General features: G+C 37.5%; 1 protein-coding gene across 4 annotated transcripts in view; it reads left to right on the forward strand.

Moving 5' to 3' along the window:
* Nucleotides 1-18,423, forward strand: part of WDR19 (WD repeat domain 19) — a 119,780-nt gene that overhangs the window by 72,655 nt on the left and 28,702 nt on the right. For all 4 annotated transcript variants that reach the window (XM_027600214.2, XM_027600213.1, XM_027600215.1 and 1 more), the window contains 11 exons: nucleotides 906-1,065; nucleotides 1,266-1,376; nucleotides 3,768-3,877; nucleotides 8,065-8,122; nucleotides 10,595-10,735; nucleotides 10,816-10,898; nucleotides 11,367-11,450; nucleotides 12,898-13,044; nucleotides 13,365-13,489; nucleotides 15,551-15,663; nucleotides 17,257-17,325. In XM_027600214.2, the coding sequence (XP_027456015.1) occupies nucleotides 906-1,065; nucleotides 1,266-1,376; nucleotides 3,768-3,877; nucleotides 8,065-8,122; nucleotides 10,595-10,735; nucleotides 10,816-10,898; nucleotides 11,367-11,450; nucleotides 12,898-13,044; nucleotides 13,365-13,489; nucleotides 15,551-15,663; nucleotides 17,257-17,325 (1,201 nt within the window). The remainder of the gene's footprint in view (nucleotides 1-905; nucleotides 1,066-1,265; nucleotides 1,377-3,767; nucleotides 3,878-8,064; nucleotides 8,123-10,594; nucleotides 10,736-10,815; nucleotides 10,899-11,366; nucleotides 11,451-12,897; nucleotides 13,045-13,364; nucleotides 13,490-15,550; nucleotides 15,664-17,256; nucleotides 17,326-18,423) is intronic.

Consider the following 18,423-nt stretch of genomic DNA (forward strand, 5'->3'; position numbering starts at 1 on the left):
CTGGCACAAAATAGGAGCTCAGTAAATGCGCGTTGGGTGGGAAAATGCGTAGGTGACTGGATGGATAGATGTAATACATGCATTGATGAAGCATGAAAGTTTAATGTTTTTAAACCAGAGGTCAGCAACCTTTTTCTGTTATGGACCAAATGGTGAGCATATCAGGCTTTAAAAGCCATGGGATCGCTCTCACATCTACCCAAGTCAGCCATTGTAACACAAGAGCAGCCAAGACAATCCCTAAAAAAATGGGCTGATTGGCCTTGTTCCAGACAGACTTGGGTCACGGAAGCAGACCAGCTGACTGGATTTGGCTTGTCGGCCATAGTTTGCTAGCCCTTGTTTTAAATTTCCAAATCTGTAGGAGTGGAGTACTGTTAATGGACTTATGTGCGAACAGAAATAATTTTCACCTATGTGTGAAGTAAACCCAAAAATAAACAAACAAAAAGAGTTAGTTGTTAATGAAGGAGGGTGGTTACACAGAATAGATTCAGATTAGTAAAAGAAATTCAAGAAAAAACATTTTTTAAAGATTTTATTTATTTGAGAGAGAGAGAGAGAGAGAGTGAGAGAGAACACGAGCAGGAGGCAGAGGGAGAATCAGGCTCCCCGTGAAGCAGGGAGGCCAATGTGGGACTCGATCCTAGGACCCTGGGATCATGACCTGAGCTGAAGGCGGACGCTTAACCGACTGAGCCACCCAGGCGCCCAAGAAAAAAACATTTATCTGTACAATAAAGGAAGAAAAGTTTATGTAGTTTTTCATACTTGGAAATGATGATTACAGATGAAGAAATGTTTTGCAAAATTTAAGACCTAACATTAAATTATATATAACCTGAAAATTGCCAACTAGGGGGCAAGTAGAGTTCCCTGATTAAACCAATATATTCAAATGCTAGGTTTTCTGATGCTTGGGAAATGTGCAAGCTTCTGGACGATCACGCTGCCTGGAATGAGCTGGCCAGAGCTTGTCTCCATCACATGGAAGTGGAGTTTGCAATCCGCGTCTATCGGACAATTGGAAATGTTGGAATGGTGATGTCCTTGGATCAGATAAAGGTAGGCAGCAGCTCATGAGAGTTACTACATTAGGATTTAAATGGTATTTATTCAATCATTTTAAGTTTCTGAGGTTAATCTTATCTAACGCATCAGCAAGTTAATTGATAGAACCTTACTGCTTCCAACTAAGCAAAGGCTTTAAAAAAAATAAATGAAATCCTTGTATTTCTTCTCATAAAAACTGCTCTTATTTATAGGGAATAGAAGACTACAATCTTCTGGCAGGACATCTTGCTATGTTTACTAGTGATTTCAACCTGGCTCAGGACCTGTACCTTGCATCCAGCTGTCCTATTGCTGCCTTGGAGGTATGGCAGCAGATAGGGATGGGAAAATCCCCTTTGCATTGTTAACATTTCTCAGCACCGGAAACTACATGACTCCCGCCTCCTGGAATTTAGACATTTCAGCTTTAAGACCCCTGAGTATTCATTAACTTCAAAAATACTTTCATTCTGTGTTCTGCGGAACCATAAAAGGCATGTTATTATGATGTTACCAAATAATTTCAAGTCTCACTGTGTCTGAAGAGAACAGATTATGTAATTTACAAAAACACACACACATGGAAACAGCCACAGTTTATCGAGAGCCCACGTGTGCCGGGCACTTTTCTAAGCACTTGACATTTTAACTCATTTAACCCTCACAACAATCCCAGGAGATAGTTGTTTTCTCTTTTGCCAAATGGGGAAACTGAGGTTACATGTATCTTTTACTTGGTGTATGAGATTCTCTTGTGTGTTAAGAGGTGGACCGAGGACCTTGGTTTCCCAGAGGTGAGCATTGCAGGGGAAGGACTAGAACAGGGGGAAGGACCTAGCTCAATGCAAGGGTAAAGTGGCTATATAGAATAGCAATTAAGAACAGGAACTTTAGGGTTTGACATGTCTGGGTTCATATCCTAGCTCTGTGTCACCCTGGACAAGTTATTTAATTTTTCTGTGTCCTGAGTCCCATTTCTTTAAAGTAGGGGTAACAATATCTGGCCTACAGGGTTGTTGTAAAGATTTAAAAATGAGGCTAGATCTTTTGCGACAGTGCCTGATCAACAGTAAAGACGCTGGGGCGCCTGGGTGGCTCAGTCAGTTAAGCAGCTGCCTTTGACTCAGGTCACGATCCCGGGGTCCTGGCATTGAATCCTGCATGGGGCTCCTTGCTCAGTGGGGAATCTGCTTCTCCCTCTGCCTGCCACTCCCCCTGCTTGTGCTCTCTCTCTGACAAATAAGTAAATAAAATATTTTTTTTAAAAAATAGTAAAGACGCAAAGTGGTAGCTATCGTCATTAACGTTATCCTACCTCAAATCAGCATTTCCACAACTACATAGAGGTGTTTTGAAAACATACTTGCTATGAGTTTTACAACCTCATTTTTTCACATTGCTCTACAGCAAATTTTCATTTTTAAATTTTAAGTGAACTGAATTAATTTTAACAAAAAAAAATTAAATAATTTTATATTATTTGCAATAATTGAGGACACCCTGAGAATTTTTCAGAACTTGAACTGGTACACATTGAAGTAGGACTGTGGTTGCAATATGAAGGCAAAAATGTCGCCTTAATTCTTCTGCATTTAGTTGTGAACACTTGCTGTGTGCTACCAGATTTGTAAAGGATTTGAGGTGATGACTTACCCGTGGAGAGGGGTGATTGCACCTGTAACCTCAGTTTGAAGGCTGAGGAGTTAGCTAGGTAAAGAGGTCAGAGGCACAGCCCTACTGCTCAGCTCTGCCAGGTACCAGCAGTATAACTTTGTATATAAAACTAGCCTCTCTTCGCCTCAGTTTCTGGATCTCTAAAATGGGTACAAGAAAAGTTCCTTGCAAAAGGTCCAATGAGGAAAAGTAAACAAGCTAATGCCCTTTGAATAGTACCTAGCAAAGAATAGCAGTTGAAAAAATATTAGCTATTATTAATTCTTTACAAAGTGTGAATAAAGTGGGAAAAGATTCTTTAGTGATTAGTTTATGTTTGGAATTATGTGCCAGATGAAGATAAAAGACCACAGGAGCCAGGAAGAAAGACACATTCACATTTTATATTTATGTTTGCTATTATTCATGTTGTGATATAGCTTCAGATTTTCTCAGGAAATAAAGTCAGTTCCTTTTTTTTTTTTTTTTTTAAGATTTTATTTATTTGTCAGAGAGAGAGAGCACAAGCAGGGGGAGTGGCCAGCAGAGGGAGAAACGGGCTCCCCACTGAGCAGGGAGCCTGATGTGGGACTTGATCCCAGGACCCCAAAGGCAGATGCTTAATCAACTGAGCCACCCAGGTGTTCCACATCAATTCCTATAGTAACGTATTTCTCATTTTTTTTATTATCTCCCTTCTAATAAGAAAAATTAATCTTAATTGATTGGATTGATTTTTAATTCAATTTAAGTTTTTCCTATTGGTAAAAATGAAATACTAAAGAATAATATTTTGTTAGGTAGGATTGAGTTTTGGAGGACCATAAACCATTTTAATAGTAAGATGTTTTTGCTCTCCAAGAACCAATTTTACCCCTGTGGGAGCTCTGTCACTCCCACTGAGAATGTATGCTCGAGTAATATACTATCCTGGCCAAGGTCAAGTTCCACTTTTTAAACAAAAAGCTTTTCTGATCACTTCCAGTAAAACTAGCACTGTATGGTGACTATGCAGAGTAATTTGTTCATTTGGAATTAAGGTCTCTCTCTCTTCCCGGCAGATGAGAAGGGACTTACAGCACTGGGACAGTGCCCTGCAACTGGCAAAGCGGCTGGCCCCGGACCAGATGCCATTTATATCAAAAGAATATGCCATTCAGCTTGAATTCACGTAAGTCCTTCTCTTTATGTTTTTTAGTCAGTTGCTAACTGCTGAATATCTTCAATTCCAAACTGCCATTAATGAGAAGGCCCTCCATTGATTGAATAATTGCTTGTTAGGGGTAAAAAGCTATATTATTTGTACTTCCAAAAAAAAAAATGTCTTTTCTCACTAGTGAAGGCTTGTCCAGGCCTTTATCCACTTTGATTTTTAGCATCAAAATTGAAGTCTGGGTGTAAGCCTTTCCTACACTCAGAGTCTATCTAGGTATAATTTTGAATCACACTTGGCCAACAACAGTTACACCTAACATTGGGGTGACGGACTGCTTTTCACAGCCTGTGTTCATGATGTTGACCTTTTTGAAGACTTTGAGGATTTGCAGTGTGATTTCAAGTCATATTGAAAAAAAAAACACAGAATTTGGTCTACATCTTCTGTTTGCTTAAAATTATAGTTTTTCTCTCTTTAAATTCAATTGCATATGGATAAAAATTAGAGCTGAAAGTCAAGCCAGAAGCTTTTCACAGGTGGTATTCAGCGCTTGAGTAATAATCCTTCATGCTGCATGAATAGGCTTCACAAATCTCTCCTACCTTGGGAAACAATCTTTTCCAAGAGCTTTGGAGTTTTCTGGTGCTCTTCATTGCTCGACAGTCTTAATTGTCAATAGTCATAACAAACTGTAGATTTATATTTCATTGCAGAATAAAAGTGTGATTTTAGAAGGTTTCAGGATCTAGTTTTAAGCTCACAGGCAGCCATAGTTAGTGCTACCAATTCAAGTGAATAATTTACTTGCAAATCAAGTTCACACAGGTACGTACAATAACAACTGTATCACAACAGGATAGTTTCTTTTGACATTTATTATACATTCCAGTTTCAAAAATAGTGAAATGTGGAAAAGTATTGGTCTTTGAACAAAGAAAATATGGTCCTAATGGTTTTTTAAAAATATTTTTATAAAGTTCTACTTTATTTTTAGCAGACTAGATTCATTGAGAGTACTGACACCCAAACTATAGCTGTAGAAATCATTTTGTCAAAAAGTAGTCTTTCATTTCTAACCATGCTACCTTATTTGAAACTTTATGTTTTGCAAATAAAAACTTTTTAGAGATTTTATTTCTTTTGTAGTCAACCTCAATTTAAATTTGTCATATATCTGCCCCTTAAAAAGTAACTCCGTAGGGACACCTGGCTGGCTCAGTTGGTAAAGCATGTGACTCTTGATCACAGGGTTGTGAGTTCAAGTCCCATGTTGGGTGTAGAGATTATTTAAAAATAAAATCTTAAAAAAAAAAGGTAACTTCGTATACTAAAAAGGGAAAATTGCAATCTTAGCGCATAACCTAAAGACCAAGGCCTCTCAGTGCCTTGGCCTCCATCTCTATCCTGAGAGTAGTGACAGGGTCTTAGAGCACAAAACCTCTGTGCTGAAGGGAAAAGGGTCATTACATTGGGAGATGACCTACCATATCCTCTCAGAACACAGACAACCTAGGAAACCCTTGGACCATGCCGAAGATGTTTATTTTCTCTTTTTTGGAGGAAATCTAAGCTTTTGTAGCAAACTCAAACTTTGTCTTATTATAGTTGGATGAGCTGAGGCCAGTTGAAAGCCAGTGCTTTGTTGTTGACATTTTTTTTGACTTCCAACACTTTCTAGCCACCAATTCCCAAAACTTTCACTGTTATTTGGACTCTGATCTAGACATACACCCCAGTCCCCAACAATCAAGAGTTTCATTTGTAATCATAGTAACTAAGTAGGTAGGTCTCATCATCATCAAATATCCCAGTAGCCACCTGCTCTGACTTTGACCCCTAAGGCCCCAGGCCTCTGCTCAATTCCACATCTGTTTCATATGCATCCAAGACCTTGATTGGGTCAAAGCAGACAGAACCAGTCTGTCACCTGTGGGGAGGATTTAGTTCTCTAGTCTGAGAGTAGACTAATCAGCTAGATCCATATGAGAGTTCCAAAATAAGATAATAATAAAGTGATTAAGCTAAAATAACATAAAAATAAAGTGACTGCTCGGAAATTTTAACTTAGCCTCCCCTAATTGGGTTTGCCCACGGAAAACCTCAGGCTCCGGATGGAGGAACTGTTATCCCTATTGTCAAGAAACATCCCTAGCTGTGTTGACATAATTGGGTCCAAATATTAGAAATTTCCACTTAGAAACATTGCTGACCACAAAGCCTGGGCTGTCCAAAACAAAGTTCTTAAACAGCAGAACGGCTTCTCTTCCAAAAAATTCCTTGTACACCAACAGGTGGGGAAACTGATTGAGGCTTAGTGAGGTTGGATAACTCGCCTCAACTGGTAAGGTGGAGCTCAGGTAGGTCTCAGATAATGCCATTTTCAGAGAAGATGGATCTCCAAATGGGTCTTAGCCACAAATCACAGGATTCATTCTGTCCCAGATAATCAAAACAAGATTATAAATAGGTCTTCTGGATATGGAGATCCATGTTAGCATCAGTTATGGGAGTACTATTATTATTTATATTATGTATAATACTTTTTATCTCAGTAAGAACCAGGGCCGCCAATACTGTAATCCTAAGTGTTCCTTTATGTCTACCTGATCCTTTCAATACATATTCTACTTATAAATATTGGGCCTTTGGAAAATGCATTCATTTTTATGGTCACATGATTGTCATATAGTGCCCTAAAAGAGATCATCAAAAGTGGCCTATTCAGAAGACATGAACAGACATTTCTCCAAAGAAGACACACAGATGGCCAACGGACACGTGAAAAGGCACTCAGCATAACTCATCATCAGGGAAATGCAAATCAAAACCACAAGCAGATATCACCTCACACCTGTCAGAATGGCTAAAATCAAAAACACAAGAAACAACAAGTGTTGGTGAGGATGTGCAGAAAAAGCCCTTGTGCACTGTTGGTAGGAATGTAAGCTGGTGCAGCCCCTGTGAAAGGTAGTGTGGAGGTTCCTCAAGAAATTAAAAATAGAATTATCATATGATCCAGTAATCCCACTACTGGGTATTTACTCCAAAAAACTGAAAACACTAATTCAAAAAGATGTATGCAATCCTGCATTTACTGCAGCATTATTTACAAGAGCCAAGATATGGAAGCAACCCAAGTGTCCACTGATAGATGAATGGACAAAGAAGATGTGGGATATATATATATATATATATATATACACACACACACACACACACACACACACACACACACACACACATATATACACACACACACACACATATATACACACACACACACACACACACACACACACACACATATATATATATACACACAATGGGATAAAAAAGAGTGGCCATAAAAGTTGGCCATAAAAAAGAGTGTAGTCTTGCCATTTGCAATAACACAGGTGGATCTAGAGGGTATAATGCTAAGTGAAATTAAGTCAGTCAGAGAAAAACAAATACTATGTGATTTTACTCATGTGTGGAATTTAAGAAACAAAATAAATGAAGAAAAAAGACAAAAAAACCATACTCTTAAAAATAGAGAACAAACTGGTGGCTGCCAGAGGGGAGTTGGGCGGGTGAAATAGGTGAAGGGGATTAACAGTAACTTATGACGAGCACTGAGGAGTGTATAGAATAGTTGAATCATTGTACATCTGAAACTAATATAACACTGTACGTTAATTATACTTGAATTTAAAAAAATTTTTTTTAAACACAAAGGATTCCCCCCAAAAGTGGCCCATCACATTTAACGTAGCTCCCGAAAATGCCTAATATACTACAAAGTAAGTACCCTACAGTCTAGCATAATCCAGCTTTATAATTATTTTTTGAGAGGGAGAGAGTGCGTGCGCACTCGAGTCAGTGAGGAGGCAGGGAGCAGAAGGAGAGGGAGAGAGAGAACCGTGCGCAGGCTCCATGCTCAGCTGGGATCCCGACGTGGGGCTTAGTCTCACAACCGTGAGATCATGACCTGAGCCAAAGTCAAGAGTCAGAGGCTCAACTGACTGAGCCACCCAGGCGCCCCTATAATTATTTTTAAAGTAGCAAACAATAAGGAACTGCACTTGAAAAAAGCTTATATGTTGTTTATCACATCTTTTGTGAGCTCAAGCAACTCAGTGACAAAGATTATCTTTTAAATCCTGTATATGTAAATAAGATACATATTAATGTATTAAAATTCACTCTGATTTTTCTTTCAGGGGTGATTATGTAAATGCTTTGGCTCATTATGAGAAAGGAATAACTGGTGATCATAAGGTAACCTTGAATAAAGATATGTGTAATTATCTTTACGTTTGTTAGTTTTGTTTGAAAAGCCATGGTCTGAATTGCATTTTATTTATTCAATATCTGGTAGGTGAGCTCTTTTTCAGTTTATTAACAACTTTGCAAGGATATAGTTAAATCATTTCAAAACACTTAAAAATTAAAGATGAAAATACTTTTATCAGTCTGAAAAAGATTTCTTTTATATGCTAACTATGAGCTTCTTACTAGTGTCGGGAGTAAAATTTTTTATCCCTTCCCACTTACAGTCTAACTATGACTTTCACGAGGCTTTTCCTTTCACTCTCTTAAAAAGTTTCAATAAGCCCTGTATAGTAACTCCCAGGCCATAAAAGTCGGTTCTGCTGCTTCATCTGTCACATGATGATCCTGGAGAGCATGTACTTTACCCACTATTCAAGCCATTCTCCCATCCCAGAATTTTAGCTCAAGAAACTGGATTTTGCAATGAAATTGATGTTTTTACGTGATGTCTTGTAAAGACTGAAAATCTTATATCCTGTTTTATAGCTAGACTTTTTATTACAGAAGTAATACAGTTTCATTACAGTCCATTTAAAATATCATGACAGTGTAACACGAAAAGCGAGAGGCCTACCATTCTCTCCTCTATCACACGACTCAGTGGTCACCACTGTTCATAGTTTTATATATTTCCACACAGAATCTTTTGTAAGCATACAAATATGTATGAAATGTGGGCTCTTACTAAATATGAAATCATTCATTTCCATTCATTTAGCAAAGATCAGTTGAAATTCATTCTTTGAAAATCAGCATTCTGCTTTCTTCATGGTTTTTCAAGTCAATACATACAAATCGATTTTAATCTTTTAAGAGTTTCTAATATTCTGTTGTTTAGATGTAGCACAGTTTTTTCATCCACTCCCTTATTGAATTGTAATTGTTTTTGCCTTTTTTACTATCAAAAATACTGCAATGAATATTCTATGTAGTATACATGTATCTTTAACTACCTAAGATAGTATATAGTAGTATAAGGTATATATTATACACACACACACACACACACACACATATATATATAAGATAGTATAAGGATATATTCTTATAGATGGGATTTCCAGGTCATAAAATGTATGCTTTTAATTTTTTATAATGTCATGTTGCTCTCCAAAAGAATTTATAGCAACTCATACAGCTATAGGCCATATATGAAAGTGTCCATTTCCCCCCACATTTCCAACAACATCAAATGTTATATTTTATCTCCTCTACCAATTTCATAAGCCAAGAAGTATTTTGTATGTATTTGATTATTAGTGAAGCTGAGCATGTTTTATTTATTGGTCAGTTACATGTTTTTTTATGAATTCCCTGATCATATCCTTTGCTCATGTAACTTGGGTTTTTGATATTTTCTTTGGCTACATATATTTTAGGTGTTTTTTTTTTTAATCTGTGTTATTGAATACACTAACCACTAGCCACACATAGCTATTTAAATTATTGAAAATTAAATAAAATTTAAAATTCAGTTCCTCTGTCACACTGGCCATATTTCAACTGCGCAAGAGCCACTTGTGACTATTAGCTACCATGTTGGACCAGGCAGATATAGAACATTTCCATCATCACAGAATGTTCCATTAGACATGCTACTTCACATAAAATGCAATCTGACATTCTATTTCACTAGTATGGATTAGTTGCTTGAAAAGTTCTTTAGTTATCTTTAATGAATTAAACAATTTTACATAAAGTTTTTAATGTTTAATCATGTCTAGCGGAGAAATCTTCAATTTGGTAAATTTTTTTTCCTTAATTTTGTTCATAGTATTTATGCTGTGTATCTAGTATATTACTTCTTACATAAAATTTTATACCAAGAAGAAATACAAAGATATACAAGGCATTATAACAGGGGGTAGTAAAAATGTGTTCTTAAGCATAAAAGATATAGACTTCTTTTTTTTTTAGATTTTATTTAAATTCAAGTTAGTTAACATATAGTGTATTATTAGTTTCAGGGGAAGAATTTAGTGAATCATCAGTTGCATATAACACCCTGTGTTCATTACATCAAGTGCCTTCCTTAATGCCCATCACCGATTACCCCATCCCCCACACAGTTCCCCTCCTGCAACCCTCAGTTTGTTCCCTATAGTCTCTTATGGTTTACCTCCCTCTCTGCTTTTATCTTATTTTTCTGTTCCTTCCTCTATGTTCACCAGTTTTGTTTCTTAAATTCCACATATGAGTAAAATTATATGGTATTTGAAAAGATCTGGACTTCTAAAGAAACAAATGTAACTTTGTACCAGGTGATTAAAAAAAAAGGAGGCCTGATCTTGAGATATGCCTGAAAGGATTAATGAAAGTAGTATTTGGGCTTATTTTAGATTTAAATTAATTTTTTGGCTGAAATACATCAGTTTAACTTAAGGTCTGATTTGTTAGTTATTTGCCTTACGATTCCAGGAACATGATGAAGTATGCCTGGCTGGGGTGGCCCAGATGTCCATAAGAATGGGAGACATACGCCGAGGGGTTAACCAGGCTCTAAAGCATCCCAGCAGGGTCCTTAAAAGAGACTGTGGAGCCATATTGGAGAATATGAAGGTATGCTGTTCTCTGCATAAATATTCATGTGCTCTTACATGTAATAAATTCAGTGTTTTAATAATCTCATATTAATTTAGCAATTTTCAGAAGCAGCCCAACTGTATGAAAAAGGTCTCTATTATGACAAAGCAGCCTCTGTTTACATCCGCTGTAAGAATTGGTAAGAATTTGCTAAAATTTGTTCTGAGCAGGTGTGGAAATGAATGGGTCCCGTGTGGTCTCCCCTCTTGCTTCCTTGCTGTTCCTCCTGCCTGGACATCCTGTTCCCTCTTCTCTTTATCTCCTTCTTGTTCTTCGATGAGTTCATATTCATAGTTCACTTTCCAAAGAACAGCGCGTCCTGTCAGTTTGGGGTGGGGAAATCTCTGATCAGACAACTTACCAGGGAAAAAAGCCCTATTGTTCCCGAAGAGCTAATGAACTGCCTTCATTTTCCCACTAAGAGGGAGGGCGGAGGTGTGGTGTCAGAAGGAAAAGTAGTTATGTCTGCTTTTACCTATAGGAGCCAAGGTTTTTTTAAAGACCATGATAGCTGTGTTTTGAATCCTAAAAACTAACATTTGATTGTAGGGAGCTAGTCTGGGAGTGAACATAGTGCTGACATCATTCTCCTAAACCTACATTCTAGGGCAAAAGTTGGTGAGCTTCTGCCTCGTGTTTCTTCCCCAAAGATTCACTTGCAGTATGCCAAAGCGAAAGAAGCAGATGGAAGGTTTGTACAGTTTCTCAAACTCGTACAAATTTAAAGCACTGTGTAAGTTTAATAAATTAACCATTGACCTTTGCAACCCCTGTGAAAGGCAGAAGGGAGGAAGAAAACATCTTTTCCCTTCCCCTGGCCTGAAGTGCCAGACTATTCCATTTCTCCCATATGTTATATACCTTAGTTGATGCTTTGTGTATTCAAATATAGGCTACTGTCTCTTTTTATATGAGAGTTAAATATTAAAGTTGATATTTCTGATATAATACGGCATGAAAACAAAGTGATCTTGTTTTATCAAGAAGGATAACTTACGGATGCAGAGGACAAGAAAAGTGAAGAAATATGAACTCCACACCTACGACTATACAGTATGAGCCGCAAAACAGCGTCAAGATATTGCAATGGATAGTTAATATTCTAAATATACAAAGATTCCCTGCATCTTGATATAAGAAACTCAAAGGCAAGGAGTCCCGGAGAAGGAAACACAGTTATGAAATTGTATTTCATACACACATGAAAAAGCTCTACCTCACTAATGATAATACTAATTAATATTAAATACTAATGATAAATAATGAGCAGCAATATGTTATTTTAACCTATCATATCATGAAAGATTTTATTTATTTATTTTTTAAAGATTTTATTTATTTGACAGACACAGAGAGGGAACACAAGCAGGGGGAATGGGAGATGGAGAAGCAGGCTCCTCACTGAGCAAGGAGCCCGATGTGGGACTCGATCCCAGGACCCTGGGATCATGACTTGAGCCAAAGGCAGACGCTTAATGACTGAGCCACCCAGGCGCCCTTGTGAAAGATTTTAAACTAATCACCATATTGTCAAAATGCACTCTGTATGCATGACTGATGGGAGTATAATCTCTGTGGCCGTTGGAAAGTTATTTGGCAATATATATTTAGAGATTCTTAAAGGTCAATACCCTCTAACTTTAGAAAAGCAACCTTAGGAAACAGAGATACTCACTAAATGTCTTATTAAAATGGGAAGAGGTGGAGAGCTGGTGGGGAATGAAGAGAAGTCTTGAGCTCCCCCTAGAGGTCGACGTGCAAAGATTTTATATATCACTCTCAGCCGTACCTGTAAATGTGAAATAATCTGTATTTTCTGTTTTCTAAAGTAAGTTTATATTACTATTATAATCTTTCAACTCAAAAAAAAGTGAGGGAAAAAGTAAAGTGTAAAAAATTGTATGGTTCAGATGAGAAAATGCAAGTCGATATTAGCATTTTACTGTTAGTTTATCAAACCTCTAAAAAGAACACATTTTAGTGAGATGATTCCTTATATTCTTTCTGATGAAGAACAAAGAAGTGCAAGAAAAAAATAAGCAGCCATCATCAATAAAACATTGTCCCATTTATTGAAATTCCCCCCCCCAAATATGACAGTGGTAAGAAAGCTTTTCTGAACTAAATCTTTCTTATAGATACAAAGAAGCCGTTGTGGCTTATGAGAATGCAAAACAGTGGAACAGTGTAATCCGCATCTATCTGGATCACCTCAGCAATCCTGAAAAGGCAGTCAGTATTGTCCGGGAGACCCAGTCTCTGGATGGCGCCAAAATGGTAGCCAGGTAACAGAATGCATTATTTTTGGACTTCCAAAAACTAGCCTTAAAAGAAAGTCCCCACTTCCCCTCATCAAATAAATAAATTCAAAGGGAATATTTATTCTTTTTAAATTTTTTTGTTAGGTCTGAGTGCTTAAATTCAAAGTCTGTTTGTTGTGGTCAGTGTATGAGAGTATGCTTTTCAAATATAAGTATATAGCGTGGAACTGCGGTTTGCCTAATTTTTATTTTTAAATGGCTTCTCATAGTTGCAAAAAGATTTTATTTTGTAAATGACAAACTTATTTTAAATGAGTCAAGCTGATTAAAGTACTTTGTTTTAGGTTTTTTCTGCAGTTGGGTGACTACGGGTCTGCGATCCAGTTTCTTGTTATGTCCAAATGTAATCATGAAGCTTTCACACTGGCTCAACAGCACAACAAAATGGAAATCTATGCAGACATTATTGGTAAATACCACTGTTTGCCCTAATTTCTCTTAAAGATTTGTATCATAGGTATACTTGACTCACGATCTAATTGTCAGATTGGCATGCCCACACACCATACATAGACACATGCATATCTATATGGTACTTATCAGATTTGATTCCTACTGTCTCAAAGTGAGATGGAATTATAAGACCATTTTCAAAAATTAAGGTTTGCGGGGGGGGGGGGCCTTTAAAAGAGGTCAGATTTCCCAAATTCCATTTGTCAACAGTTAAAACAAGGTTCCAAAATGAAGGTAACAGAAAATACAAAAGAATTTTTTAAGAAATATTTTCATAAATTTTTTAAATTGACTTATAAATTAAGATTTTATGATTATACTTTCATGAAGAGTGATATACACAAGATGTGATTTTCCAGAAGAAAGTCCAAAAGAGAATTTTATATTCTGAGAACACCTGCTTATAGATTTTCTTCCCTTGTTTGCAATTATTCTTAGAAACTACTGAAATAATGTTCAGATTCTCATTTTATAAGGGCCATACATAACGTTATTTGTGGTAGTATTTTATTTTGTTTTCAGTGTGGAAAAATATACATAACAAAAATTTACCATTTTAACCATTTTTACATGTGCAGTTCAGTCATATTAAGTACATTCGCTTTGTACAACCATCACCACCACCCATCTCCAGAACTTTTCCATCATCCTGAACTAAAACCCTGTACTCAGTAAACAGTATCTCCCCATTTCCCTCTCCCCCAGCCCCTGGTAGCCACTGTTCTACTCTCTGTCTCTACAGATTTGACTATTCATAGTGTGTCATATAAGTGGAGTCATAAAGTATTTGTCCTTTTGTGTTATTTTGTTTTTTTTTTAATTTATTTAAATTTATTTTTTTTTAAGTGGGCTCCATGCCCAGTGGTGCTTGAGCTCATAACCCTGAGATCAAGACCTAAGCTGAAATCAAGAGCCGACACTCAACAGACTGAGCCACCCAGGCGGCCCTGTGTTATTTTGTGTTTTAAAATTCACAAAATGACCGTAAGAATTGATGGTAGGATTTATGAGAAAATTTTATTTCAGTCTTTAAGGGAACAAATAGGTAAAAGCATCTTCTAATATCTTAGAAAGCCATTCAGATAATTGGAGAAAACAAAGAGCTAAAAAAAAAAAAGGAAGTACAGATAAAAGCAACATTAGAATCATTAATGTTTAACTTGACAGATGACATTTCTGTCTTAACACTGCAAATCACCATAGCACTAACGCATTGTAAGTTTTTCTCATTTATAAGGATGTGGCTTATCCTGTATCCCACGCACACACACATACATGCACGCACACACGCACACATGGTTACTTTTCTCCACCTTTCTATACCCCCTTCTCTCGTAAACTTCCTATGTACCTTGGGCTGGAGGGCCAGGGCTGTCGTTATACTTTGGTGCAGGAAAAGGGCCTCTGACTCCCCTGGGTAAATGTAAACAATGATTTGAGGTCCTTCTTCCTCTGTGCTTAACATATTGAAGCTTCAAACCAAAAGAAAAACAATAATTATCTTTAAATGACATCTATGGGCTACTTGAATGTTATCTCCTTGTCTGACAAATACAGACAGTTGTCTAAACCAGGCATTGCTGAGACAGGGGGAAATGGATTACATTTGTATTAAGGTTGATCTATGATTGTTCTGAAACTCTAGGCACCTCATGATTGCAATTATAGTTCTAGTTGTTCCTGTTGTTTCAGGAAATGAGATTGAGACTCTTAGAGATGGATAAAAATCACGAAGGGTAATGTCAGACCACAGCCTAGATTCTCACAAAGCCTCATCATTTCCTGTCCTGATTCCTATGTAAGAGTGAGAAGAAGATGGAACAGAGTTGATATTTGGGATAATGATGGTGAATGTGTTTTGTGATGAAAACAAACACTGATGATAACACTGATATTCGCAGTTAAAATTTTTTTAATCACCTGTTTTTAGATCAACTGTTTTTAGATCTTATTTTTAAGTTAATAAAATGTAAACAAGTTTTGCTCAGATATTTTACTCAATGAACTTCTGTTGTAGGTTCTGAAGATACTACTAATGAAGACTATCAAAGCATCGCCTTATATTTTGAAGGAGAAAAAAGACATTTTCAGGCTGGAAAATTCTTCTTGCTGTGTGGCCAATATTCACGAGTTAGTATTTCCCAAGAAAATATACATTGACCTCCCCAGGAATGCTTATAGGAAATATTTTTTTATTTATTTAAGTAATCTCTGTGCCCAGTGCGGGGCTCAAACTCATGAGCCCAAGATCAAGAATCACATGCTCCACTGACTGAGTCAGCCAGGCACCCCAGAAATATTTTAAAATATATTATGCTCCCAGATACTCAGATTTGAAATCTGAGCTAATTTTAAATCATCCTCTCTCTTCCACAGCCAATCACATTCTTCCCTTGTAGTATCTCTGACATCTGTCCCTTTTCATTCTAACCACCATCAGCTTAATTCAAACCTGGGTCACCTCACTTATTATTAGATTATTACAGTATGATTTCTATTTCCCTGTTTTTAGTTTCTGTCCCTATAACTCACCCTTCATTTTGTGCCCCAAATGGTACGTACTTCCATTGCTAAAGAGCTCCTACAGCAGGGCTTATGGTGTTCAAGCAAGGGACGGAACTAAGTGAAGCTGTGCATTCGTTGTGTGACAAGCTGGGGACCACTGGGTAGCACCTGTTTGGTCTGAAGGAAATAGCTTCTGCTTCCAGAACATTGTTGCCTTTCAGGAGTTGGTCCTATTAGTGCCGGATCAGAGGATTCTTCATGAGAAACAGAAGTCTTGGTCTCCCAATTTTAAAATATGGGCCCAGGTATTTGTGTAATACCTCGCCCACCAAGGAAACATGTCTGTGTGTGAACTCAGCCTTCTGGCCACCAATTTACGGTTTCTGGCCGCTTAGATAAAGTCCAGACTCCTCAATTGGCACCCAAGAGAACTCCCACAAATTGACCAACAAGCCAGAACTTCCCAACCAGCTGCTGGCATCCTGCTGTTTCCACTGAGGAAACCTATAGTCCCATTAGCCTTTTCCCATCCCTGTTCTCACCTAGATTCCTCTCTGCCCTCCTTCCATCTACCACGGACCTGTGCATCTTCCAGGCCTTTTTCCTGGGTGGCACCTTCGGGATCATCCCTCTGTTTAATCACCTTTTCTTCCTCAGAACACCTATGAAAACAACTGGTCATGCTGCCCATTTATCGTTTAAACTTTTATAACCTTAAATTTTTTCATAGGTTTGGTGGTGTGATGTTGTGGAGGTAGCCAGTGATGACTTAAAACGATTGGTTCCTTGTATTATCACATAACACAGATCTCCCCAGTTAGACTGTGCATAACACAACAAAAGGGGCCTTCTCCTCCTTCCTGGGATTCTCCCCGGCAGCCAGCAGGATCACATGGACGTAGCAGCACGCGGGCAGTTCATATCTGTGGAACGAACAAATGAATGAAAATAATTATACCTTCACAGTGAAAGAGGGCTTATGTTTCACTCTCATCTCACCAGAAGTCAGAACTAAATTCTTCAGAGGGTTCACTGGATCCTTCCATTGTTCAAACTGCACTCAGCCTTTTAAGTGTCTATTTTAAGACAATGCCTGCCCCTGGCTGAGAGGAAGATACTTTCAGGAACTATCATTAGTTTGAGTGTGTGAAAGCTTTGTTTTTCCCCAGAGTGAAAGCGGTCTGGAAATTTTCAATTGCTATACAATTCTCATTTCAGGCACTTAAACATTTCCTGAAATGTCCGAGCTCAGAAGATAATGCAGCAATAGAAATGGCAATTGAAACTGTAAGTAAACTCGGTAATGAGAACTTTTGAGAATGCCAATATTTTTTAAAACTTTTTGAAGTTTTAAAAAACATAAAATAGTGTAACAAGTTCCCATGTACCTGTCGTCTGATTTCACAGCTATCAACATATGACCAATCTTATCTTATTCATACCCCCCACCTCTTTCCCTATTTTATTTTAAAGCGAATCACAAACATCATGTCATTTATTTATGGGTACAAAATCTGTCTATAAAAGATAAGAACCTTTGGATTTTCTTTTAGATGTAACTTGCATGCAGTAAAGTGCACAAATCCCAAGTGTATAACTCATTTTTTCATATACGTATGCTGGTGTAACCCCTATTGAGATCAAGATATAGAATATTTCCAGCTCCCAGAAGCCTCTCTTATGTTGCCTCCCAGTCAGTGTCCCCCAGCCCAGGGTAACCACAATTTTGACCTCTATCCTTATAGATTGGTTGCATCTGTCTAGCATATAAATGGAATCATACGTATTTTGTACTATTTTGTGTCCAGTTTCTTCCAATCAACAGTAAGTCTGTTAATGCATGTGTTACTGCATGCAGCAATAGTTCATTCTTTTTTTTTTTAAGATTTTTTATTTATTTATTTTTGCAAGAGAGAGAATGCTTGAGCAGGGGGAGGGGCAGAGGGAGAAGCAGGCTCCCTGCTGAGCAAGGAGCCTGATGTGAGACTCCATCCCAGGACCCTGGGATCATGACCTGAGCCAAAGGCAGACGCTTAACCAATTGAGCCACCCAGGTACCCAGCAATAGTTCATTCTTATTCATGGCTGTGTAGTATTCTACTGTACGACTGTACCACAACATTTAGATTGTCTCCAGTTTGGGCATATTGTGAATAATGTGCCATCAATTGGTTCGTGTCTTTTGATGGACGTAACACTGCCTTATTGGGTATATATCCAGGAGTAGAATTATTAGGTCATAAGATACACATATTTTAGCAATTGTAGGTACTGCCAAACATTTTTTTCAAAGTCATTGTACCAGTTTACACTCTACCAGCACTGTGAAAGAATTTAGTTGCTCTCTTTGCTAACACTTACCAGTCTATTTCATTGTAGCTATTC

The sequence above is a fragment of the Zalophus californianus genome, chromosome 2 (assembly GCF_009762305.2).
Source record: "Zalophus californianus isolate mZalCal1 chromosome 2, mZalCal1.pri.v2, whole genome shotgun sequence".
Taxonomy (NCBI): Eukaryota; Metazoa; Chordata; class Mammalia; order Carnivora; family Otariidae; genus Zalophus; species Zalophus californianus.